General features: G+C 46.2%; 1 protein-coding gene across 5 annotated transcripts in view; it reads left to right on the top strand.

The window, feature by feature from the left end:
* CHD5 (chromodomain helicase DNA binding protein 5) overlaps positions 1-27,042 on the top strand; it is a 276,672-nt gene that overhangs the window by 84,878 nt on the left and 164,752 nt on the right. For all 5 annotated transcript variants that reach the window (XM_088447742.1, XM_088447741.1, XM_088447740.1 and 2 more), the window contains exons 3-7: positions 9,255-9,437; positions 13,518-13,636; positions 15,773-16,011; positions 25,579-25,700; positions 26,599-26,722. In XM_088447742.1, coding sequence (XP_088303868.1) covers positions 9,255-9,437; positions 13,518-13,636; positions 15,773-16,011; positions 25,579-25,700; positions 26,599-26,722 — 787 coding nt within the window. The remainder of the gene's footprint in view (positions 1-9,254; positions 9,438-13,517; positions 13,637-15,772; positions 16,012-25,578; positions 25,701-26,598; positions 26,723-27,042) is intronic.

The following is a 27,042-nucleotide window of genomic DNA, read 5'->3' as shown; positions in this document are numbered from 1 at the left end:
GAAAAAGAAGCATGGTTGCCCATCATGGGGGCGTGGCCTCATGTCACGCCCTGTTTCTCTGCTTGCTAGCAGAGCACCAGGAGGCGCAGCTGTTTGGCCAGGCTTTTAGGCAACTGGACCGGCCCATTAGGCCATCGCCCCTTCTGGCATTTACCAGAAGAGATGTGTGGCCAGTCCGGCCCTGGTGGCAAGACTCAAATAGATGCAGTTGTGTGAGATGAATATCTTTCTGCATACAGTAGTTAACTGTTAGTAAATGCAGGGTGCCCCAGATGTCGTTCCCCATACCTATCGGAATCCTCTGTGATGCTTCAGAAATGTCCACATTATTTATATCTATATGTTTCTTACTCTCGCCCCCCCTGTTAGAGCTGTCTTTCGGTTAGTGCTAATTCAATGTTCTTATCAATAGACTGGCTACAATTGAGAAGTCTTACGAGTACCATGGTTTCTTTTGTATCCTGACTTGCTATGTGCTTTTTGTTTGAGATCCCGGATTTCCAGTGGACAGCCTAAGCAGGAAGACTTCAGCCTCTAGGCTTTGAGAAAAGGGCTTTAAAATGTATTACTGTACTTCCATTATAAGACGCGCTACTATAACGCTGCCTGCTATGACCAGCTTGGTCTGTGTTTTAAGCTACAGTAGTGTTAAGAGTGGGAAGTGTACATGCAAGAGCCAAACAGACTATTATAATGCACCTGTACTCTAGAGGCAGCAAATGGACTTAAGGCCCTGATTCAGACCCGCTCGCAAGCGCTTGAGCGCTCGCAAGCGCTTGAGCGCTCGCAAACGAGTCGATGGTGGGCTCTGCGCACGTGCAGCGGCCGCACTGCGCGTGCGCAAGCCCCGGAGCGAGAGAGAAATTCTCTTGCTCCATGGCTCACTACAAAAGGGGCGGCTGTAGATGTTGATCGACAGCTCGCCCCGTTTTGTAGGCGTGGCTGGGGGATGGCTTCACAAACGGAGGCGTTCCCAACCGAACGCCTGCCGTTCCCAAGCGAACGCCTGCCGTTTGTGGGCGGCCCCACTGATATCACCAGTGATGTCAGTGGGAGAGCTTCCGGCTCTGTTAGAGCCAGAAGCTCTCTGGGGCTTGCGGCCACGAGACCCTACCACAAGGGTCTCGTCGCAAGCCCCGATGGTCGCGATGGTCTTGACCATCACGGTGGCTGATCGCAATAGCTGTGGGTGGTCACACACAGTTATGCGAGCGGCCGGGAGGCCGCACAAAAACAAACAAAAAACGCCCTGATTCAGAGCGAGCGCTCTTTCAGAGCGTCCGTCTCTGACTCAGGCCCTAAATCAGCATTCTTGAGAAAACAACCAATCAGTTTGCTAGGAGCCAGTGATAGATGCGTGAGACAATGGTTACACTGCAAATAAATCCCGCTTAAGGATTAAAATTAATTATATAAAAAAAAACTCGAGATAGCCACTGGTATTTCAATCCCATTCCTACAGGAGGCATGGCTGCGATGCTGTGCCTTGTCTTTGTTGCTTGTAGTACAGTTGTATGTATTAAAAATGTTTCAATGGGCAACCTGATACATTTCAGGGGCTGCACATTTACCTTTATTTCATGAATTAAAAGAAGTCCCCACCAACCCCACCTCAGACCTCACTTGCTGCAAAATTCCACTACATTCCACCCAGACCTTCATATATGCCCCCACCTTCCATTCTATGCCAGTCTGACTTCTTTGCATGCCACTTGCCACTTAGGCTGACGCTCAAATGCCATTCAGACCTCCGCATCTGCGCCCCCTATGCCAGGTAAACTTCCCCACATGGCCCCTAATCTAGTAAAAGTTTTTTACTGACCTAAGGGTCTGGAGCCAGCAGTGTAAGGAGGGAGAGCACATGGCACTTCCTCCTCCTCCGATTGGATGTGCCGCGTGACCAATCTGCAGTGACGTGGAAGTCAGCTGCTCCTGTTTAGTCCTACAGTATGTGCTTCATAAAACAGCAGAGTCTAATGGTAGCAGCCGGCTTTCATGCACTGGTGGCCCGCGGGCTGCCTGATAGCCACCACTGTTCTAAGATTTAATTTAATTTTATGTATTATGTGATACATTTAGAACAAAATCCATTAGTCCAGAAAAATATATAAATCACTTTGTACATTTATAAGTATAGCAATAATGTCAGACAGGTTGTATACTGAGCCCTGGACCGTTAGAATAAGGATATTTCTTATACGAAACAAAAACCTTGTGCTAGATTCAGGCTTCATAAACACAGGTGGTACACTGAACACTGCATGAGTGGCTCATTAAATAGGGATCCTTGATGGAGATGCGGCTGAGAACGCAGCAGCTTTGCAAAAATACGCAAATGTAGCAGCCGCCGGGATTTGTATTCAGACGCCCACTGGTTGGCTTCGCAATCCCAGCGATTGAGTACGAAGATGCAGCATCTGCCGCAGTTCAGTCGATTATCGGACTTCTGAATAACCCTACGGTCGCACACTACGGCTGCTGGAGCTATTTTCACCACGTATGGGATTGCAGTCGCAGCCGTAGACACGGCCGAAAATTATCGCGAGACGCCTGCATTTGAGTCGCCACCTCCCCATTGCCACCCACCAGGTCCCAGCCTGTCAATCAATTTGCGAATCGGAAATGAAACTTGAACATGTGCGCAGTGCGACGCAGACGCTTGCGCAGATCACCGATCGCTCAACTGAGTAAATATGAGCATTGTGTATCTCTCTGAATCAAGCCCATAGTTTCTAAAATATACAAAGTGCTCGACTATATATATCGTGTGCGCGTCAGCCAGTGTGTACCAGCAATATGTCTGTGAACGACGTCGGTCACAGACATATTGCTTCGGCTGTGCTGCACAGCGATGGCAGATATATATGTCCATCGTGCTGTGTGTAGCAAGTACAGCGTGAAAAGTCTAAAGATGCATTTTCAAAATGGACTAGCGGGGAACTCCGATACACGGCCGCTGTGTTACTGCATTCAGGATCCTGAAAACAAGGAGAGCAGCGCTAGAGAATATTGAAAGTGTATAACAACTTTATCAAATAATCACATGTATAAAATTACATACATTCTAAAAACATAAAGTAGATAAAATGAGCAATATATTATGAGCAGCAGTGAGGTGATGGATTTACTCTAAAACACTGTTCAGTCACAATTAAGCCCAAAGCACTGATAAGAGTGCAATTGACGGAAGTCCAGCAAATAGATATTCTGAGTACAATTACCCACTGTGAGGAAATGTTCCAAGGATAACCTTAATTAGCGATGGTCCTACACTGAGGAACTTCCAATGCAGAGGAACGAAGCCTTGTAGTGGTGGATGTGCTGGGAGCAATTCGCTCAGAATCCAAATGCCATGGAATATTCCCGGGTAGAACCAGTGCTTGGTAGTACTTGTAATCTGATGGTAAGTGTCCAAGTAGTGTCAGGGAATGCAGACCTACGCGTTTCGCTGCATCTGGGCAGCTTTTTCTGCAGCCTAATCTTAACCCTCCCACCGCAGCCTAACCCTAACCCTCCCTCTAGTGCCTAACCCCTAAACCTAACCCCTCCTCTAACCCTAATATCGTCGAGATGCCGGTGGTTGGGATTCCGGCACCAGTATCCTGAGCGCCGGCATCCTGACCGCTGGGATGGTAACTACATCCTCATAAAACACTCGGATGTATTGCAGCCTAAGCCAACGGGATGTAGTTAATAGACTGGTGGACGCGATGCCGCCGGACTAAATCCTGACTCGTCTTGCCCGACAAGGGACTTAAGATAGGCGTCGAAATGCTGATGCCTATCTTAATCCTGACGCGGGAAGACCGACCCCCGCCATCCCAATTGTCCTCTGACGGGTAAGTAGAACACTTAGCCCGGGGATGGGGGGGTTAGGTTTAGGGACCCCTGGGGGGATTTATGGTTAGGCAACCCCCGGGGATGGTAGGGTTAGGCTAGGGGAAGGGGGGGTTAGGGTTAGGCACCCCCCGGGAGGGTTAAGTTTAGGGTGCGGGGAGGGGGGGTTAGGTTTAGGAGCCCCTGGGGGGAGATTAGGGTTAGGCACTAAGACGGAATGCCTTAACCGCTCCTGCTGACATGGAATGCTGGGACCACAGCTGGAGAACTAATAGCCGGTCCCTGGCGGTAGTAGGTTATTAGATGCAGGGACACGAAGTGAGGAAGAGTGAATAGTAAAGAAGAGTTCTGGACAGCTTCGAGCTCTGTGATCATTAGTACAAGGGCAATAGACCTTTTTGAAGCTACAGTCGGCATTTTAAGTTTAAAGAGCAATTCAAGAAATATAAATGACATTACTTCATTCTACAAGATGACATTTTCTCTATATACTTTGGTGTGGAGTAGTCTGTTGTGGAGGCATTTGTTCTTGACATTAAGTAACACTTAATACCTGTAATTTGTGCCTGGGACGAACTCTGTCTCTCACAGTGCAGTAGCATAGTAATTTGCTAGATAGAGGAATATTGTGTAGTTCCATTCCATGCACATACATTTTTCCAACTCTGCACATGTACCCCTCTACCTGTTTTTTCTTCCATCCAATCCCCATGTTGGAATGTGCGGACAGAGGGCCTGATTCAGAGCCGCTCGTAAGCGTCCGCTCCGAGCGATGTTCGCACATCTGCGCATGCGTATGGGTCGTAATGCACATGCGCCAACCAGTCAGTGCGATCGGAAATCGAGCGCTCGCAAAATAGCGAATGCCTGCTAATTTGAGTGACAGGATAAGGCGTTTGTGGGTGGTAACAGGGGAAGGTGCTTGAAAACGTGGAGTGGAGATCCGAACGCAGGCGTGCCAAACAGTCAAAACGGGCGTTTTAAGGGTGTGCATAATTAACAAAGCGTCATCGGCCACGTCACTTGGTTGTTTCTTAGCCTGAACTGCTCGCATGATTGCTGTAGGAAAAACCAACCACAAGCACTGCGAGCAGTTCAGACGCCTTTCGATGTACTCGATTAATCAAATAAATAGCGGAGATGACGTAGGATGTGAGCGGCCAGGGGGCGTCTTCACAAAAAAGAGCGCATGTTTCGTCCCTTCACTCAGACATAGAGGCGTCAACAGACCGCAAAGAGCGAGCGCTCAATTTAAATAGCCGGACCCTTTTTCTGAATGAGCGAGCGCAAATAGCGTCCGGCTCTGAATCAGGTCCAGAGGCCCTGATTCACATGACAGAGCGCTCGCTCTGAATCAGGGCATCTTTTTTTTTTTTTTTTATGGAGCGGCCTCCTGGCCGCTCGCATTGCTGTGGGTTGCCACCCACAGCTATAGCGAGTGGCCAGGATGATGGTCGCGATGGTCAAGACCATCGCGACCATCGGGCTTGCGACGAGACCCTTGTGGTAGGGTCTCGTGGCCGCAAGCCCCAGAGAGCTTTCGGCTCAAACAGAGCCGAAAGCTCTCCCACTGACATCACTTGTGAACGCCTCCGTCTGGGCAGCCACCCCCCGGCCCGCCCACCAAAGGGGGCGTGCTGTCACTCAACATCGACAGCACGCCCCCTTTGGTGCGAGACCCGGAGTGACGGATTGCCCGTCGCTATCCGGGTCTCACGCATGCGCACGACGGAGCCGGCTCCGTCGTGCGCATGCTCTCTGGGCCACCACCGACCCGGTTGCAAGCGCTCAGCGCTTAAGACCGGGTCTGAATCAGGCCCAGAGTGCCTGTTTCACTACGGATCGCAACTGCGATTGTAATAGCAATTACGCACGCAGTCTCACTGCGATGATATGCTAATCCTCTGCGATCGCTATGCCTCTGCAGCACAACATAAGGACGCCCACTTCCCCTTACATCCGTAATACTTAGCAAGTCTGCGAAACCATCGGTAAAATTGAGTACCATCGCAGCCTCACGCACACTTACTCAGGAATTGCTAACCTCATCGTACGCAGTGAGTACACAAGCTGTGTATCGCAGTTCCTAATTTATGTATGCCCCTGTAACGGCGTTCGAACGCACTGGCACACCTGCGTTTCGCTGACCACCCCCCCAGTCACCACCCCCAAATGGTACTTCCTGTCAATCACTCTGCGATGGGTCTGAATAGTCACTGCGATCACAGTCGCGAGTTTGCGCACACGACTGCGTATCATACGCATGTGCAGTACATAACAATCGACCGATTGCGTCCATAATCGCAGTTACGAACCTTGCTAAATCAGACCAAGAGTTGAGAATTGTACATGTCCTAGCTCATCTCTAAATCACAGTGTTAAAGTAAAGCTGCTCAGTATTTGTGAGCTATGGGCTCGATTCAGACCCAGTCGCTAAGAAGCGTTCGCTCGTAGCTGGATGAATTCGCTAAGAAGCTTTCTCTCGTAGCTGGATTTTTGCATTCTGCGCATGCATCTCAGTGCGCGTGTGCGAACCAATGCGAGAGATCGGGAAGCGTCCGCTCTTTGTGCATAGACAGCCCAGCAGAGTGAGTGATAGGAGAAGCAGTTTGTGGGTGGTGAGAGGGGCTGGCCGCTAGAGTGGAGGTGCGAACGCAGGCGTGCCCGAGAGTCTTAACGCCGTGGCAGAGGCGTGCTTAATTAACAGGCAGCGTCATAGTACACGTCACCTGGTGGTATTTCTCACTGAATTACTTGCAGTGCTTGCGGCAGGGTATGGTGAGCCTCAAGCGCTGCGATCACATCCGATGGTACCCGATGTACTGATGGTTGCACACACTTCCTGGAGATGATGTGGGCATCTTAAGACAGGCTGGTGGGCGTCTACATACTCAAAGCGATCGCACGCCAAGACATAGTGGGCGTGCTTATGCTTTGCCGCGTGATCGCCTGCCATGCCGTCACTTTGTTGAATTTGCATATGCTGTGAGCGAGCGTACGCATCTAGCAAGCGGGTCTGAATGAGCTCCTATGTACAAAAGCAGTCCGTATTTTCCTGCACAAACAGTAAATACAATACATTTACACCCTTTGCGTTGTAACATGGTTTGCCCACATGGGGGCGTGCACCCTTTAGCTGGATTTGCTCCTTCCTCCAAATGAGACGAAACTGTTTTTTTTTTTTTTGTCAATCTGTTTTTGCCTATGAAACAACCCGTTGCTTTAAATCCTGCTACCATATTGCTGAATAATCTTCACTTATGCAATCTTAAATGAGCAGGTAGTTCTATATTGTCAGTTGGGAGTAGCCTTTCAGGCGCTGATAAAGGAGACTGATAGGCAGATGTCTTAACCACATCTGATGGAGCAGGGTAATGTAGACAGTGGGCCTGATTCAGAGGCGCTCGCAAAAAGCGAGCGCTCGCTCTGAATCAGGACGGGCACTTGCTTTTAAAGTTGCGGCCTCTTGGCCACTCGCATAGCTGTGGGTTACCACCCACAGCTTATGCCAGCAGCCATGATGTTGGTCGCGATGGTCAAGACCATCGGGCTTGCGACGAGTCCCTTGTGGTAGGGTCTCGTGGCTGCAAGCCCCAGAGCTTTCGGCTCTAACAGAGCCGGAAGCTCTCTCACTGACATCACTGGTGATGTCAGTGAGGCTGCCCACAAACGGCAGGCGTTCGCTTGGGAATGCCTCTGTTTGTGAAGCCACCCCCTGGCCACGCCTCCAAAAGGGGTCGAGCTGTCGATCAACATCGACAGCTGCCCCTTTTGTAGTGAGTCCCGGAGCGAGCGCTTTTTGCGCTCGCTGCGGGGCTCGTGCACATGCGGTTTGCGCACTGGCCCACCATCGACCGGGTTGCGAGTGCACAGCCCTTGCGACCGGGTCTGAATCAGGCCCAGTGTTCAGTGAAGGTGTAATTGTAGCATACATCGAACATACAGTTAGCACAATGACTAGCAGGATGTTTGTGGCATTAGAAACATGGTAGAAAGGTAAATCAACTTGAAAGCCACATTAATGTTGGATTGTCTGTGCAGGTTACTTATGTAAGGCTGATCAACAGAGGGCTATAATAATCACATCATTGCAGCATTGCCCCATGCTGTACAATATAGAGATCGTCAGAGGAAATCCATGGTTGGCAACCATCGATGTCCCAGATCTGATGGAAATGCTTTTTCCAGTCAGTGCCGGTATTTGTGATGGTTGCCAACATTGCATAATATTTTCTGACTGCTGTCCCGATTGCTGCGGACGCCGCGTCACTGCTGAAAGAAGGAGAAACCAGTGTGTCCGCATTCGAGAACCATTTTGCATGCACAAACTTCAGTTCCCCACTGCTCATGTGTGCCACTACACTATCAATAGAAATACCAAACTAATGGTTGCCATGCCATGGCTATATGAAATGGAAATGTTGCGATTGCATCAATGCCGCCAATATTCTGATGGCCATCCTTGTAGAATGCCATGGTTGGCTGCGGGGGCAGGGCCATGATAATGTGATTCACTGCAAATCACATCATAATGCTCCTGGACCGTCCACCAGGTAAGTGGGCAGCCATGCATTTAGACTCGATCGCCAGGTAAGTGGCCAGGCATGGTCTTGGATCGCCAACCAGATAAGTGGGTAGGCGTGCTCCTGGACCGTCCACCAGGTAAGTGGGCAGCCATGCATTTAGACTCGTCCGCCAGGTAAGTGGCCAGGCATGGTCTTGGACCGCCCACCAGATAAGTGGGTAGTCGTGCTCCTGGACTGCCCGCCAGATAAGTGAGCAGGCATGCTCCTGGACTGCCCGCCAGATAAGTGGGCAGGCATTTTACTGGTCCGCCCCTAACAGGGATCTTTACAGAGCTTGAGATATCTGACATTCTATTTCCGTTTTGCTGTGTATCTGAGGTATTGTTCTCTATCAGTCATTTTCTGCAAAGGTGGGCTGAAAACCAGCTCTCACCCCCACGATCACAATCCCATATTTTCAGTTATGATAAGCTCCTGAAACCATTACATATATGTTTGTACATGTTATTCGTGTTTCTTGCATGCCAACCGATCTCTGTGCTGCGTATCGGCCCGCCGACTGCGGGGAGTATTTTGAATGGTATATACTTTCCCCTTATATCTGTTCTCCAGGATGTATTCTAATGCTGATCACCTATACTGTGACATATGTAACGCTTGTGGTCATAATACTGTCTCTGTGCCTGGTAACAATCAGATTGGAACCAATTATGGCACATCTTGGCAGATACCGTCAGGAGATCACAGCAACATTGTTCCTGGTTTCATTACACTATTCACCGTCATAGGTGCTATGTACAGACCACCTCGCTCTCCTCCTTGTGTGGTCAGGCTCCGGTAGGATCCCCCTGACCTGAGCACCTACCTTACACCGTACCTTTTGTGTTTTAGGGAAGTGATGAGGATGTGTCCGATAATGAGGACGGGGTGGAGATGGAGAAGTCCGAGAGTGAAGGAAGTGACTATGCTCCCAATAAGAAAAAGAAGAAAAAACTTAAAGAGAAAAAGGAGAAAAAAACTAAACGGAAAAAGAAAGATGGAGACGAGGAGGACGACGAGGAAGGATGCGTGAAGGTAACGCAGAGTGTATGAGGTTATAAGGGGCACATACACAATGCAGGGGGGAATACAGGTATTTATCTGGTGGGATGATGACCTGCGGTACACGAGGTAAGCTGGCCGGTACACGGGAAGCTCAGGGAATTATGGGGCAGACACAATAACTAGGCCATCGGGTGTAGTAGAACCTTCACTGAAGCTAGGTAAAGTCCTGCAACCTCAATATTTATGTGCATTTACCTTTTAATATTGGCATGAGACTACTACAAAGGTAAAGTAAGAAAATTAGGATGACCATACTTTTCAATACTCCTGAATTAAGTATCAGAATATGCGTCGAGCAACACACAGATTCAACGCAAGCCTGATCCGGTGAGCCGAGCGCCTGGCGTGTTGCAGCCACACTACGTATTTGAGGTGCGATGTATCAAGCCTTCGAGAGAGATAAAGCGGGAAAGTTGAACATAGCATCCAATCAGCTTCTAACTGTCATTTATCTAGCACAGTCCAAGAAATGACAGCTAGATGCTGATTGGTTGGTATGGGCTTTATCTCTCGCAAAGTGCATGGCATTTTTGCCCTTTTAGATGAATGTCAAACTGTCCTGACTGTATATTCCTGCCTTTACTGTTGAGAAGTACTGAATGGCGCATTGTACGCATTTTGTGTACGGACCGCCAGATTTAGGATAGGGATCCGTGGTCCCTACTTCATTTAGTAAAGAATGGCCCACCTTTGTCTACTAATAAAATTTGTAGACGGTGTGGAATTATTTACCGGAGGCGACTAACTGACATTTTGTAATACACAATTTGGGCTTTGTTCCCTACATTAGTTTTAGCTTTGTCATTTGCAGATTGTTGTTGTTAGATTGATATGTATTATAGAGCTAGGTTACAGCTACCACCCTCTTTTCACCTCCATCATTAGTAGAATACTTTTTTATTTTCAGGAAATAAAAGTTGCTAGCGCTGGTTCTCCTAGCTACAGGCAAAGCTGGGGTATAAAGTGGGCAGACCTGTCCTCTTTTTACTTAAACTGCATTAGATTATGGAAATATGTGTGTGATTTCCAGTGAACCAACTGCTGTGCAATTTTTTTTATTTTACCAAAGTTCACCTCTTGGGGGCGCCTATGCTCCATTACACCTTGCTGGCTATAGACTTGCCTATATGTGCAGTAAGGGTATTCCAAAGCTCCATACTGTGACAATTTACACATTCTGCACCTCATGATTTGGAGAGTAGGAGCTTTCAGCCTATTTTATGCTTCACCCCTTGGTTCTGGCCCATAGATGCCCTGTGACTACCGGGGCAGATCAAGCCTCGTCAGTGGCAGCATGGCAGCCTCAGTCGGAAGAGGGTGGATTGTAGATGAGGAATGGCAGGAGCAGGTCGCAGACAGACAATGAAGTGAGACAGAAATTGAGGTCAGGGGGACAGATGAACAGTAAAGATAGGGACAACCAGAGATCAGTAGCACATGCAAAGAATGTCGTCAGGAGCCAGCCACATTTAGGCCCATAGACCTGATTAGATAGGCCACAAAGTCAGCAACACATAGCTGAGGTCAGTCGCTATTTTTTGACATCTTTTGGGAAAATGATTCTTCCACAGAAAGGCAATTTCTGGTTATGTCCCCATGTGACGTTTTATATTAAGGATGTGCGGGCTCGGATTAGTTTGGATTTTCCCGCCAAATTCCGATTTTTTCCCGCCAAAAATCGGGTCTCAGAAAGAGGCAAAACGTCATCTTTCATGGACAGACATCATTATTCCTGGACAAAAGTCCAAGAAAGATGATGTTTGTCCATGAAAGATGACGTTTTAGCTCTTTCTGAGACCCGATTTTCGGCGGGAAAAATCCGAACTTGGTGGGAAAATCCGAACTAGTCCGAGCCCGCACATCCCTAGTTTTTATACAGCTAATCCCAGAACCCTGTCAGTTCTGTATATAAAAGGCTGCTGAGCTCCAAAATAAGAATTGTCAGATATCAGACGTAAAGGTGAAATAGAATTAGGGAGGAAATTAAATTAGACGCAATAAAATGAAAACTTAACGTCGGAGACGTTTTTGCAGACTTCGGGGGTTTTGGTGCGATATTTTTGCGTCTTTTGTCTATGTGTGCTACCGTTTTTCGCACTATCCTATTACAAAAGATGCTAAAAAGCATTTGCTTAAAAACTGTTTGTGGAGTAACCTGCGAAAACTACAGCACATTGGGGGGAAATCTGACTGTACCCCATAAAAAGGCTAACTGACATAGGAAATCACTTTAGAAGTGTATTAGTGGCCCTAATAAAAGTATTTGGGGTTCTTAAATTGTGTCAAATGGCTGTTATACTGTATATTTGTATAACAGGGTAAAAATGATAAAAAGCTATTTTTTGGGGGGGGTAAAATAATTGCTGGAGTTAAATTCAGGGTACATGAAAATGGGTGCAAGTATATTTTTGAGTCCAAAAAGTGCACTTTAAATTTTTTTCAAAAAATACACCTGGTGCAGCCACCTGCAATGTTCCATACAGCCCCCCCAAAACACCTGACCCACTACTTTAAACCCATTTTCCAACACTTTTAATTTTTCACACTGAAAATGACATGTCATTATATGCCAAATTAAGGTAATTAAAAAATAATTTTTGGCTAATTTGTCGGTAAGGGGAGCGTCCAAGGGGTCCTGAACCAAGGTCATTCAGACCCGCTCGCGAGCGCAGGATGCTCGCGAGTGGATCGATGTTACCCCAATGCGCATGCGCACGACAGAGGGAGCTCCGTCGTGCGCAAGCGCGAGACCCGGACAGCGACAGCCAAGCCGTCGCTCCGGGTCTCGCACCAAAGGGGGCGTGCTGTCGATGGTGACTGACATTTCCCTTTGGTGGGCGTGCCGGGGGCGTGGCTGCCAGATGGAGGCGTTCCATAGGAACGCCTACCGTCTGGGTCCGGCCACACTGACATCACACTGACATCACTAGTGATGTCAGTGGGAGTGATTTTGGCTCTGATAGAGCCAAAATCACTCCAGGGCTTGCGGTCACCGAGACCCTACCGCAGGGTCTCGTCGCAAGCCCGATGGTCGCGATGGTCTTGACCATCGCGACCATCTTTTTGGCCGCTCGCATATGCTGTGGGTGGTCACCCACAGCTATGCGAGCGGCCAGGAGGCTGCTCCATTTTCAGGTAGGAGGGCACTGATTCAGAGCGAGCGCTCTGGTCAGTGCGTCCGGCTCTGAATCAGGGCCCCAAGTCCCCACATTTTAGCCAAAAATAGGGATTTTGGACAACTTTTCATCTGCTCTGAGATGGGGAAAACTTTACGCCGGTTTTTGTCTATGGAGAATTCGCAAAACTTCAACAGTAGGATTGCACGATACGCATTTTTGTGCGCAAAGTTTGCACGTGCAAAAACTTTTCACAAAACCGCGGCTTTTTGCAGCTAATTGAATCCGGCCCTTAGTATGAAGCAGAAATGGTATCGCAGCCCCGTTATTGAGTAAAGTATTCCACATCCACTCCATTACAGACAGAGTAGGTCCCCTGTCACATATCTAGGAGCGTACAGTATATTGACAGGATGTAACGCAGGTTAAACAGAAGCATACGGTTATTCCAATGACTGATGTCTCTGCCTTGCCAGTGTGTGAGGGGGCCAGCCTCATGGGGCAGTTCTGCAATGGCTGCCAAGCTGTTACCAAGCTTCGGGCTGACTCTGACTCGGTCGCATTCGCGGCCTCCTTTCTGTGCGGCCATGTCAGAGAAGTGTACAGGTGTGACAATCCACCCGTGTATGCCGAACATCCGTGCGTGTAGAAAGCCATCCCACCTGTTGTTTTCCTGTCTGCAGCCATTATCAGCATCTAGTCTTGCTCCTACTCCATGCTGGCTGCAAAAGGTCCGTCTTAAACAAGCGTCGTATGTCCGTTCGTCCGAAAGCAGTTACATAGCGAGTTAGCATTTATCTGTGTCCTTCTGTTACGGAAATCCATGTAAGAGATGCTTCCATGCACACACATGTATCGGCAGCATACTGGTAAGCAGTTGGCTCTTTGCCCCTTGTAACCATCTCTTATATTTGTAATGCTATTCTTTCTCAAGGAACCAAAAAGCTCAGCACAGCTGATGGATGAGTGGGGCCTGGACAATGTGGAGTATACCTTTTCAGAAGAAGATTATCATACACTGACTAATTACAAGGCCTTCAGTCAGTTTCTGAGGTAAATCACTGAGGATTGATATATTTATATACACAGCAGACTGCTGTGTGCTTAGGCAACGCAAAATCTGTTGTTTGTGCAATGCTAATATTACACACAACACTACACATATGCAAAACACACAGCACACAAAATATACAACACACACAAATTCTGCACCACACACAATACACGTGAACACGTGACACACACGACACATAACACACCCACACGGAAACTTCTTTCCGAGTCTTCCTAGTAAAGTTACTGCTGACCATTCGCACATTATTGCCGGCGGCACTAATATGTAAATGAAAGGGAACTGATTTAGCAAGCACTTTGGAAAGACAGAATGAAAGATGGCTGCTGTGTAATTTGTAAACGCATCTTCCAATCGTTCCTTTCGGACTGTAATGGTGCATACACACGGCCCAGCTTAAAAGAACGATATAAACGATAATGTTATCGTTTGATCGTTTTTATCGTTCTTTTTTCGTTTTTGTTGATTGCGGGATCGTTAAGTCGTTTGGGGGGTTGGTGCATGTTGCTAGATGTTCGATATCGAACATCTAGCACATGCAGGACGATCAGACAACGATATCTGATCGTGTGTACGGGCCGTAAGAGACAGTGACACATAAGAGACAGAGACAGTGACTATTCCTCATGTTATGTTTTAAATACATCAGTGTTCTATTAGGGATCCGGTCAAGATGCCGGCGGATGGGATGCCGGATGTCAGGTTATAGATGCCCATCAGAATGCAGATGAAGGGATCAAGATACCGACGTCGGCATCCTGAAGGTAAGTATGCTGGTTAGGCCGAGGATGGGGGAGGGGTTAGGTTTAGGGACCTCCCTGGGGGGGGGGGGGGGTTAGGGTTAGGCACCGACCGTGGAGGGTTAGTCTGCAGGGAGGGGGGTTAGGCACCACCAGGGGGGGTTAAGGTTAGGCACCAACCGTGGAGGGTTAGGGTTAGGCTGCAGGGAGGGGGGTTAAGCACCGCCTGGAGAGGGTTAGGTATAGGGTGCGGGAAGGGGAGGATAGGTTTAGTCATCACCGGGGGGGAGGTTAGGGTTAGGCACCACAGGGGAGAGTTAGGGGGGGAGAGAGGGCGGGTTAGGTTACTTACCTGCCTCTGTCGGGATCTTCACCATCGGAATGCCGCTGCCGGGCTTCTGACCGCCGGCATCCCGTCCGCCGGTATATCATACTGATTCCTTTTATTATGCTGTAGGTCAGGTCTGCTTTTCGGTGACCTGCTTGATCACAGCTGGCTCAGGTAAAGATGGCAATCTCCATCTAAGGTCTTATACAGGGAGAGTGCAAACTATCCAAAACAAGAATCTTTAATCCACATTGTACCACATTCTATAGCTGTGCACACATGTGCCATGGGCCATAAGCATTCTTATTCCTCCTGCGCTGCTTACAAAAGAAAACAGGCCCTGTATGGCTATAATTATACCCAATGTCCCTACATAATGGATATTCCATTAGTACACTGAAAATCGCTTATTATCCGGAACAGTTTGTGGTTTGCAAACCAGCATTCTCCCCAATTATACAAGAAATACCTAGTTTAATGGATTATTCCCTTTTGCTGAGGGTAGTTAAGTGGTATATGTGATTATGCTAGAAGATGAATCGCTTTATAAGGCTTAAAGGGGACATACAGCCTATTCATAAGTAGAGGTTTTTTTCCCTTTATTTTTCTATAGATCTTAAATAATATAAGTTATTTTGCACACAAAGGGCCTGATTTATGTGTAGTTACACAATGTAAACCTGCCTCTTAGTGCAAAATTGAAGCCCTCCACATGTGCACAACTTGCATTTGTATTTAGAGATACACAGCTTTCATTTGCGCCCCTTTGTGAATGGAAAGGTGGATCAGGTATGTCCATGTCCATTTGTAGTAGAGTAACGGAGTTAAGCACGCCCCTTTTGGATCATCTTATTTTGCGTTATATAGATCTTAAAATACATGTGCACCACCCTAACCCGGGTTTTGGCTGACAATGATGGCTGTCGCAGCGGTGCTCCGGATGCATAAGTATTGAAGATTTAAGGTTGCATGTGTCTTTAGAGGAATATATATATATATATATATATATTTCGTATGGTGATATATATTTACTTTTTATTTGTTTACAGGCCTTTAATAGCCAAGAAGAATCCTAAGATCCCGATGTCCAAAATGATGACTGTGCTTGGTGCCAAATGGCGAGAGTTCAGTGCCAACAACCCGCTGAAGGGCAGCTCGGCGGCGGCGGCAGCTGCCGCTGTGGCCGCCGCTGTTGAAACTGTAGCAGTTGCTCCTCCGCTCTTGGTTGCCCCCCTGCCAACACTTCAACCTGCTCCTATAAGGAAGGCTAAAACCAAGGAAGGGAAAGGTATGTTGTGGACGGCATGATGGTGAAGACTACGCTCTAGAGCTCAACTTTATCAGTTTTTGTCTGCAAATGAATAAATAAGATGCCAATACCCTTTTTATAGGATGTCTGTGATTTTCTGTTGTAGAGAAGGCATATGACAGATTGGTTGTTGTACATTCATGTTAGATGGTGGCTGGGCAATCCTGAGTACCACTGTGTTACTGATAGCCTTGGGGACCAGTCTTGAGGCCAACACACATTTTCTTCTGTGCTACCAGTCACTTTTCACAGTGTTCAAATTCAGCGCTGTCTAATGTGTGAGTAAGACGTGAAGAGCGCAGTATAAGCCTTTTTATGCCTTTAATTGTATAGGTAAATCTGTATGGTGCTATTTAATGCCACGATTCACGGGTCTATCGAGATGGGGTGGGACCAAAATTACGCAATTCTAATTGAATCGCGTCATATTGGCTTTGCCCCCTCCCAATTCACCCGCGAATCGTGGCATTTTGCCGTGAAGGTTTGGGGCTTAATAACATGGTGCCCGCTCTCGCTTCTGTCAGGGGGGGATTTCTGGGTACTCAGAAACCCCCCCTCGTGCACCATTGCCATATTATGCGTAGGCAAAATCTTAGCTCTGTAAGCACTTTAGACAAGTACTTAAAAGCTTGATCTTTGCTTACGCTTAGGATTTAGGCATGAGTTAGACATGCTACTTTTTTTATTTTGATTTACAGAAAGAGACACCCCCATCCCCCTTCCCTTTCAAGAAATGAGGGAAAGATGTATCAAAACCTGTAGAGAATGGAGAAGTGAACAAGTGGAGAAGTTACCCATAGCAACCAATCAGCTACTGCCTGTCATTTTATAGAAGATAATTGATAAATGCTACCTCAAAGCTGATTGGTTGCTACAGGTAACTTCACCACTTGTCCACATCTCCACTCTTTACAAGGTTGTTTGATGCATCTCCCCCTGAGTGTATTATCTTTCTATGATACAAGGAATAGCAGATAGAAGCTTTTTTAGACCCTCCATTTTCTTACACTAGGTTTTCTAATGATGGGTTCCAGGGGTGTAGCAAGACCTATGGTGGCCCCATAGCAAAATTTCCCCCTGTGCAAATTATTTAGCAGTTTAGCAAATTTTTTAGCAATTCTATTTTATTAAAAATTATATAGTCTCCCTAATCCTAAATGTCTATGATATAACATGGCATATATTTGAAGGCTATGATTCACTAATAAATCAGTCAATGAGGTGAGCTGGAGGTGGAACCAGCTGGGCCAGTGACAGCAGATGCCCTGTAGCAGCACTCTGGTGAGAAAAGCCTGACAGTGCAACTCGCCGCAGGAAGAGGGCCTGGCCCCAGAGGCGGCCTGGGCCCCGTAGATCTGCTGCAAAATATGGAAAGGTGTAGTGTATATTATATATTGGGTGCTGAATCTGCGTCCAGGTCTCCAGTAGCATTGTGTCAACAGTCTGGTTTGGAGTTGGATCCCCGGAGGATAGGACAAGTGTGTACCCATCTTAAGTCATGCAGCGTCATATCAGATGAATAATTTGCTTTATCCATTTTTTCTAAATCAAAAACTGCAGATAAAATGGAGGGAGGTGTCTGAAGGGGTAAGTGTGACAGGCCAAAATTTGTTATCTAGTCCTTTCCTGAAGTTGTTATGTAGATTCTTTTTCAGTAGATTTGCTGTTCAGGACCTTAATGGAAGATGTAATCCAATCAGTAGTCATTATCCAAAGTCACATAAATAAAGCAGGAACTACTCAGAGAGTATCAATGTAGGATAAAATGTCTCCACAAAATGGCTGCCAGTAGCCGGGCATCCTTTATATAGGGCTGTGACCTGTACTGTGACATCACAATACATGCAGGCAGCAGCTAGAGATGGCTATAGGCACAAAATGGCTGCCAGTAGCTGGGCATCCCTTATATAGGGCTGTGACCTGCACTGTGACATCACAAAGTATGCAGGCAGCAGCTAGAGATGGCTATAGCTTAGATCAGCTCTGTGCTCAGATGCCCTGCAGCAGCACTCTGGTGAGAATAGAAAATCCGGGGCTCAGGAGATGGCAGTGTAACTCTGTGCTGGGAGAGGGCTGGGCCTCTGAGGCAGCCTGGGCCCTGTAGGGCACTCTCTGCGCCTAGTATAGCTATACCCTGGATGGCCATTTCCTAGGGGTAATTTTTATTTTTAAATAACCCTTGATCTGTTGTCTTGAACCCTATATTAGTAGATTCGGGTGCGCTAATCTAACTGGTACCAAACTTGTGTATAACTTATGCTAATAGTTTGGTTCCCTTAGTAGGGGAGACATATTGGAGTCTTCTGTGACTTTTCATGGCCCCCTTATTAAAAATAAAAAAATTTAAATCTAAAAGGAAAGTAAAACAAAATGAAATCCTTCTATGGTATCTAGGCGTATAGCTGTTTAGAATATTCTGTGCACCATCACGTTTGTCCCACAATGCCAGAAGGGGAAGATCCAAATCACCCTGGGGGGAAAAAATTTAAAATAAAACAAAAGCTACAATCTACTAAATCAAATTTACCTGGGGAAATAAAAATATAAATAAAAATCAAACCTAATTCCATGGAATCTCCATAACCTGCACATTCATCGGGCACAGTTTGGAGAAATAGTTTAGGTACCCAGATAAAGGAAGAGGTTTTCCACGTACTGTAAATTATTCTCTGCCCCCCGCAGTTACATAATGGCAAAGAAAACGATAGAATAGGTCTCGCACAGGAAAAAAAAAAAAACACCCTCAGACTGTTTTCTATTGTTGTTCATTTATTTTTGCAGTTGCGGCTTCTGTGATCTGTTGCTGCATCCGGAGACTCAGCATCGGATCACTGGTGTGACCATCAGACATCTGAGAGACCCACAGGTTACTAGGGATGTCCAGTATAATCACACTGCGAAGGGAGGTACAGACCCTGGCCTCTGTACGCCTTGAAAACGCGGCCGACGCGCCCCCGTTTTAAAGAACACAATATGTTGACAGCCCCTCCCCACCCAGAAATGACTGCTGCATGTCAGTCATACTGCGGCTTAGGGGGCACTGCGACCGTCGTCACAGACACAGATCGGCACGTGCGCAGTTCAGATCCTGCGCAGAATGCAATACATAAGAGTTGTATGTAGCCATCAGGTTTGCGTACAACTCTAAGGGGTCTATTTACTAAGCAGTGTTAGGAGACAGAGTGAAAAGTGATAAGGTGCCAGCCAATCAGCTCTCAACTGTCATCTCACAGGCTGTGTTTAAAAAATGACAGTTGGGAGCTGATTGGCTGGTACCTTATCACTTTTCACTCTGTCTCCTAACACTGCTTAGTAAATAGACTCCCAAATTAGTTTATGATTATAATTGTGCAGTGATATATGTTATGTTTAACTTTGTACCCTGCAGAGGTCAAAATTATTTTTCCTTAGAGATTCAATGCAACGAACAGTCTGACCATGAATATGCAAACATTGGCGTACAACTGCGTATATATTCTCCATGCTACCAATTTTACACGTTAGAATACTGGAACATTAGTGTGACGATCCTTAATATCATTAGGCGCCTTACAGCACGACAAGGCAGTACTCACTGATCTGAGAGGGAGCGCTAAACAAGCATAGCTCAGTCATGAGGGTGCAGTGACTTTTGGTTTATGTGTACTTTGGTGCCAGCGCCTGTGTCATATTAACGGGATTACAGTTCTAAAATTCTAACACAAGTAATAATAAGTGACACAAAAGAAATGTAATGCAAAATTAATTTTTGCTTTTAATTGATGTGGTTTGCATATGTTTAGATTAACCCGAGTGCTTGCACAAAGAGTTGAATGCAAAGAGGCCGGTTGGTGCAAAGTTGAACGCACACATGGTTGCCTAGGGTATCTGAATAGGGAGGCAATCGGGAAGCCGACTGCCTAAATACCGGCAGCCGGCTTCCCGACTGTCATTTCCCGGCAAGGGTGAAATGCCGGGCGTCTAGATGTAGACGCCCGCATTTCCCCGACGCCGGGAGACCAGCGCCCGGCATCCCGATCGTAGGGATGCCGGGCGCCGCGAGCGTACAGCCGCGGGGGGGGAGGGTTAGGTTTAGGGCTCCTGGGGGGGACTTAGGGTTAGGCACCCCCTCGGGAGGGTTAGGGTTAGGCAGCGGGGAAGGGGGTGGTTAGGGTTAGGCACTTAGAGGGGGGATTAGAGTTAGGCACTTGGGGTGGAAGTTAGGGTTAGGCACCCCTAAGGAGGGTTAGGGTTAGGTTAGTAACTACTTACCTATCCACGATCGGGATTTCCAGCGCTGTCGGGCTTCCGCTGCGTCTCACTCTGCTCCTGTCGGGCTGCCGCTGACGGGAATCGAACCGCCGGCCATGCAGCCGGCGGTATTTCATACCAATTCCTCTGAATATAGGCGCAGGCAAACGCAGCTATGCAGATTCGCACGAAATGTGGGCGCATCGAGGTGGAACTGGGGAGGGAAGGCTATTCTCATGTAGGCAGTGAGGGCCAAACATGGACCATCAGACCTGCAAATCACGATTGCGCTGCTGAAGACAAATCTTTTTCACCTGCTATATGGAGGTGCAAGTAGATGACGAGTGTCGGGAAATAGCCGCAGGTGGAAATACTTTTTTTTCTAGAACTTTTCTTTTGTGTGAAAATTACTTCCAACTCCTCATCGTGCCCCTAGTCTAAACCATATGTGGTATATTACAATGACACACCTATATTTGCCTGATACATTGTTCATGCAGTGTTCAGTAAGAACAAAATATACAGTATGTAAAACTATAGATGCATGTGCTTTAAAGCTTTCATTATTATTATACCTGCACTCATCAGGCAAAGCATTGTAATGGAGGTTCCCAAACACCGCCAATACAGTCCAAGTCTTAAGGCTATCCATTCCGTTAAATCAAATCGCAGAGGTACTTAATAAGGGCCTGATTCAGCCGAGGGCGCAGTATATTTTTTTGCGCAGATTCCCGATGTTTTTTAATCTGTGCATGTGTCAGACCGGTACTGCGCAGTACGGGTATGCATTGCCGCTCGCAGTGTGGCTGCAGACTGTCAGTGATTGACAGTCTGCTGCCATTTCAGGGACGGTCTCTGTTTCCCAAAACGGTGGCGTGCCGCCGCCGTTGTGGGGGAGTTACGTTGACTGACAGAGATTTTGTGGCCTGTTTTGCTCATCTGCGGTCATGGGTCACTTAGCCGGCTACTGGTCTCGCAGGTGATCTAATGATAAGTTCTCGAACGCAACTCGGATCAGGAATACATGCAGGAGGCGTGTCGCCACCTGCTGCATTACCGTATTACATCTATCGCAGCTGCTACTGTGTAAGCAGCTGCAATAGCTTATGTGTCCTTTGCTGAATCAGGCTCTAAGTCACCTGTGCTCAAGCAGGGATATTCTTAAAACGTGGACTGTAATGGCAAAGTTTGGGAACTTCTGCATTATAAGTACATTAAAGTCTTGCGTTACATATTTACCATTAATGTCAGTTTTATGACGAGTCGCTGTTAAATAAAAACAGTACCTTTGTTCTCTCTCTCTCTCTGAAAGATTTATAAGCTGTATATAGTAATTCATTTATTTTCTTGATAAAACAATTTGCACATAACCCTGTGTTTCATCCTATAATACTAGTGCTGCAGACAACGTAAAGGAACTAAAGTTTCCATGAGTGTTATTTATGAACATTGCTGAGTGGGACATGTTTGCACCAAGCTGTGGTTACAATACTTCATGGGCTGTTACTTGCAGCTGAATACCCCAAGGGCCCAGCGGTCCTGTAATACAGAAACGTCCAATCATTTTCATTCACCAACTGTAAATGGCAGCAGAGGGGTTGTGTGAGCGGGAGGACCAATCAGAAGCCGCCGTCTCTCACACCCCCGACCACAGCGGGATGCACCTTAGCACAATCTTTCACTATGTCCAAGAACAGGTTTAAAAGGAAAGATCAATAGGGGTATTCAATATGGAGCGAAAACGCTGTTTCTGCGAGCTTTTCGCTCGGATGACGTAATTTTTGCCGCTTTTACTTTTACACCGTATTTAATTTGAAAACTTTTCGCCGGTGCGAAAAGTATAGTGCATTCGACCCTGCGAAAAAGTATCACCAAGGAATGGGTGGCGAGAAAAAGTGCAGAATTGGGGTTTTGGGGTGCAACATTTTGGAAACCACCCTGCAACCTTCAGACAATCCCCCAAAGGTAAACTGTGTCAAATTTTTTTTTAAAAATACCTCAGAAGATCCCAAAAAAAGCACTTTCATTTTGGGGGCGAAAAAAAAATGGGGAGGTAGAAAGTTAAAAACTAGCAAACTACAATCTAGGGGGGTCCCCAAGTATGCCCCAGGTGTTTTTTTCATTGCAGGTGTTTGTGGCAGGGGGATTTTTCACATTTTTGAAAACTTCACTTTAGCAACTTTTAAATATCCTCACCCCCCCCATTGCTTTTTACCTTTTTTGTTACATTACAACCTGTTATTTATTTATTTTTTTAATAAGAATTTTATGTGATGGATCTGCACAAAATAGTCTAATTTGGTGAGGTAAAATGAGAAAAATATATATAAAAAAGAATCTGAAAATTGGCATGTACATATGTAATCACCCGCTTTGCTCTGGCACAAACCCAAAACATCCCATCACCCCAAGAACACCATCCCCACAGTGAAACGTGGTGGTGGCAGCATCATACTGTGGGGATGTATTTCAGCAGCAGGGTCTGGGAAACTGATTTGAGTCGAGGGAAAGATGGATGGTGCTAAATAGAGGGATATTCTTGAGGAAAGCCTATTTCAGTCTGCCTGTGATTTGAGACTGGGACGGAGGTTCACCTTCCAGCAGGACAATGACCTGAAGCATACTGCTAAAGCAACACTCGAGTGGTTTAAGGGGAAACATTTAAATGTGTTGGAATGGCCTAGTCAAAGCCCAGATCTCAATCCCATTGAGAATCTGTGGTCAGACTTATAGATTGCTGTTCACAAGCGGAAACCATCCAACATGAAGGAGCTGGAGCAGTTTTGCCTTGAGGAATGGGTAAAAATCCCAGGGGCAAGATGTGGCAAGCTCATAGAGACTTATCCAAAGCGACTTGCAGCTGTAATTGCCGCAAAAGGTGGCTCGACAAAGTACTGACTTTAGGGGGGGTGAATAGTTATGCACGCTGAAGTTTTCTATTATGTTGTCCTAAATGTTGTTCGATTCACAATATTGCAAACAAAAAGTATGGTGGTCGCTCACATCAGCTTAATGACATTGCAGAGGTGCTTGTAAAGGGCGGGGTTTACAATGAACTACAGAAAAAAAAAGCACACTGCAGCAATATCAGCAAAAATACTTGAATCCTACATAATTATAGAAATTCAGAGGTATTAGTTACATACATTTGCAAATATACGAATAAGCGCCGGGCCAACGTCAAGGCCCCTCTATACCATCCCTAACATTATGGGGTTCACGTCCGAGGCACAGGGAACCCCAAAAGAATCTAGCCAAGGACCATCCCCAGGGCATCACACGAAAAAGGGAAAAAAGGTGCTAGTGAAGTGTAAAGTATAGATGTGTAAAGATAAATCAATAAGTGCTAATATAATGAGAAAGAATTAAAATTACATAAATAATAGACAAACAAATATAAAAGTAATGAAAAAATATCTATGTGAATTAAGTGGTGATGCCCTGAAAAAGGTCCAGCCAGAGCAACTCCGGGGGCCCCATGCCCAAACGCTCACCCCAAAATAATTGTTGCTACCTAATAGTAGCACCCACTCTGGGTCATATAATTACAAATTAATGTACTGCACAATAACAGCACATGTATAAGCCGAGAGCTGACTCATCTAGGAGGCCCGGCGCTTAATCATATATTTGCAAATGTATGTAACTAATACCTCTGAATATCTATTCTTATGTAGGATTCAAGTATTTTCTGTGATTCACAATATAAAAGAAACCACAACTTCACAGTTGTAGGCATGTTCTGTGAATGAAATGATGCACACCTTCAAACAATCCATTTTAATTCCAGGTTGTGAGGCAACAAAACATGAAAAATGCAAAGGGGGGTGAATACTTTTGCAAGCTTTGCATGTGCTTTAAAGCTTTCATTATTATTATACCTGCACATATCAGGTAAAGCATTGTAATGGAGGTTCCCAAACGCCGCCAATACAGTCCAAGTCTTAAGGATATCCATGCCGTTAAATCGACTGAGGTGCTTAATAAGGGCCTGATTCAGCCGCAGGCGCAGTATATTTTTTCACGCAGATTCCCGATGTTTTTGAATCTGTGCATGTTCCGGACCGGTACTGCGCAGTACGGGTATGCGTTGCTGCTCGCAGTTCGGCTGCAGACTTTCAGTGGCGTGCCACCGCCGTTGTGGAGGAGTGACGTTGACTGACAGAGATTTCCTGGTCTGTTTTGTTCATCTGCGGTCATGGGTCACTTAGCCGGCTATTGGTCTCGCAGGTGATCTAATGATAAGTTCTCGAACGCAACTCGGATCAGGAATACATGCAGGAGGCGTGTCACCACCTGCTGCATTACCGTATTACATCTATCGCAGCTGCTACCTGCTACCGTGTAAGCAGCTGTGATAGCTTATGCGTCCTTTTGCTGAATCAGGCTCTAAGTCACCTGTGCTCAAGCAGGCATATCCTTAAAACGTGGACTGTAATGGCAAAGTTTGGGAACTTCTGCATTACAAGTACATTAAAGTCTTGCGTTACATATTTACAATTAATGTCAGTTTTATGATGAGTCGCTGTTAAATAAAAAACAGTACCTTTGTTCTCTCTCTCTCTGATAGATTTATAAGCTGTATATAGTAATTCATTTATTTTCTTGATAAAACAATTTGCACATAACACTGTGTTTCATCCTATAATACTAGTGCTGCAGACAACGTAAAGGAACTAAAGTTTCCATGAGTGTTATTTATGAACATTGCTGAGTGGGACGTGTCTGCACCAAGCTGTGGTTACAATACTTCATGGGCTGTTACTTGCAGCTGAATACCCCAAGGGCCCAGCGGTCCTGTAATACAGAAACGTCCAATCATTTTCATCACCAACTGTAAATGGCAGCAGAGGGGTTGTGTGGACGGGAGGACCAATCAGAAGCCGCCGTCTCTCACACCCCCGACCACAGCGGGATGCACCTTAGCACAATCTTTCACTATGTCCAAGAACAGCTTTAAAGGAAAGATCAAGTTGCACAAATTTCAGACCATCATGTCCTAAATATTGTAGATCTACATAACATTTGATTGTACAAGAATGCGATATATAACAGTTATCAGTGTATTATACATCTATGCTGGTAATGTACAATGCTACTACTATTTATATGAGGGAGGTTATTAAACACTATGATCACCATTATATATAATGGTAATTATAAATGGGAGTAAGGCACTTATATCAAATTAATTTGCACTACTTTTTGACAGCTGCAGTTATTTATGGGCAAATCCCCTGATGCATTTGTAAAGCTGATCTGGCCCCACACTTGGATCGTAGGGGATCTATAATATGATAATGTTTTCATATTTAGGACCTGGCGTGAGGAAAAAGTCAAAGTCAAAGGATGGAAAGAAGAAAGGTAAAGGGAAGAAAATAGCAAACCTGAAGTTTAAAATTGGAGGCATGGCGAGCAAAAGGAAAAAGAGGTCTTCGGTAAGCGAACGCAAACCTTGGATCAACAGAGTTTACACTTTGGAATGCTTAGGTGCTGGATCAGGATTCCGTGCACTTGGTGCCCCCTCTGCACACAGGCTCCATTCACTTATTATAGGATTAACAACTATAATGTTTAAAGCATAATTCCACCTACTGTAGCTAGAATCGCCCTTCACCCCAGCTACTGCACTGTGGGGGTCCCATGCTACTTCCGTCTGTTCTCCCAACAGGTCATTCATCCAGTCACTGGGGGGGGGGGGGTTTTCTTCCAAACAGTGGAAGTCCATCACTAGTTTTAAGAAGGAGGGAACCGAAGAGAAGATACAAAAATAGGGATCATAAAGGGGGTGTCTGGGGGTGTTCTCATAGCATGTGGATGTGGGTTACACTGTCTGTCCCGGGCCAGGTTAATTATAACCGCTATCTGCGGGAATCGGTGCTACTGTACATAATGAATACCAGTAATCACAGACCCAACCGCCAGGACTAGTTCTTTGTGTATTAATAAGCTGTGCCCTTATATGTATTGGATGAACCCAAAAAATAGCTGACTACACTGTACATAGGCAGCCAGGGCACATATGTAATGGTTTCTTTTTTGCTCTGTAGCAAATCCTGATAGGGCAGAGGTTCCCATCCACTGTCCTCAAGGCACACTAACAGTCCAGGTTTTAAGGATAGCCATAGTTGAGCACAGGTGACTTAATTGGTACCTTAGTTATTTTGATTTAACCATCTGTGCTTAAGCATGGATATCACTAAAACCAGGACTGTTAGTGTGCCTTGAGGACCGAGGTTGGGAATCACTGTGATAGGGCAATGAGAAATATTAGCAGCTACATTGTACTGATTTGTGATAATAACACAGATCCTTTTAATTTTCGGCCCCACGCAGAGTGAGGAGGATGAGAGAGAGGAATCTGACTTTGACAGCGCCAGTATAAACAGCTCATCCGTACGGTCGGACATCTCCAGTAGTCTCGGGAAGAGAGCAAAACGGGGGAAAAAAAAAAAGCGAGGTAAGAACCATTTGGCTGGTGCTCCTGGCTGGAGGGTACCCTGCGCTGAGGCTCTCTGGGATGTGGGATTGGGGAGTGTGAGGTCTCAGGAGAACTGTCAGAAGAAAAGTTTGTACATAGAACACATTGTATCAATTCATTTTTTAGCACAGGTAGATTTTATCAGGTTGTCACAGTGGGGCTTTGCATTGTACACTGCTCATATACTGATCATCAGCTTGTGGATTTCCATTGTACACTGGTAAACGGATTGAGATTTTAGACACCCATTGTTGGAGTGGCATCGGTGAGGGGGTGGGAGGGAAGGCAGCAAGAACTGA

The sequence above is a fragment of the Taudactylus pleione genome, unplaced genomic scaffold (genome assembly GCF_031769625.1).
Source record: "Taudactylus pleione unplaced genomic scaffold, aTauple2 ptg000437l, whole genome shotgun sequence".
NCBI classification, from domain to species: Eukaryota; Metazoa; Chordata; class Amphibia; order Anura; family Myobatrachidae; genus Taudactylus; species Taudactylus pleione.
The sequence above is the reverse complement of the archived record's forward strand: the minus strand, read 5'-3'. Positions and strand labels throughout refer to the sequence as shown.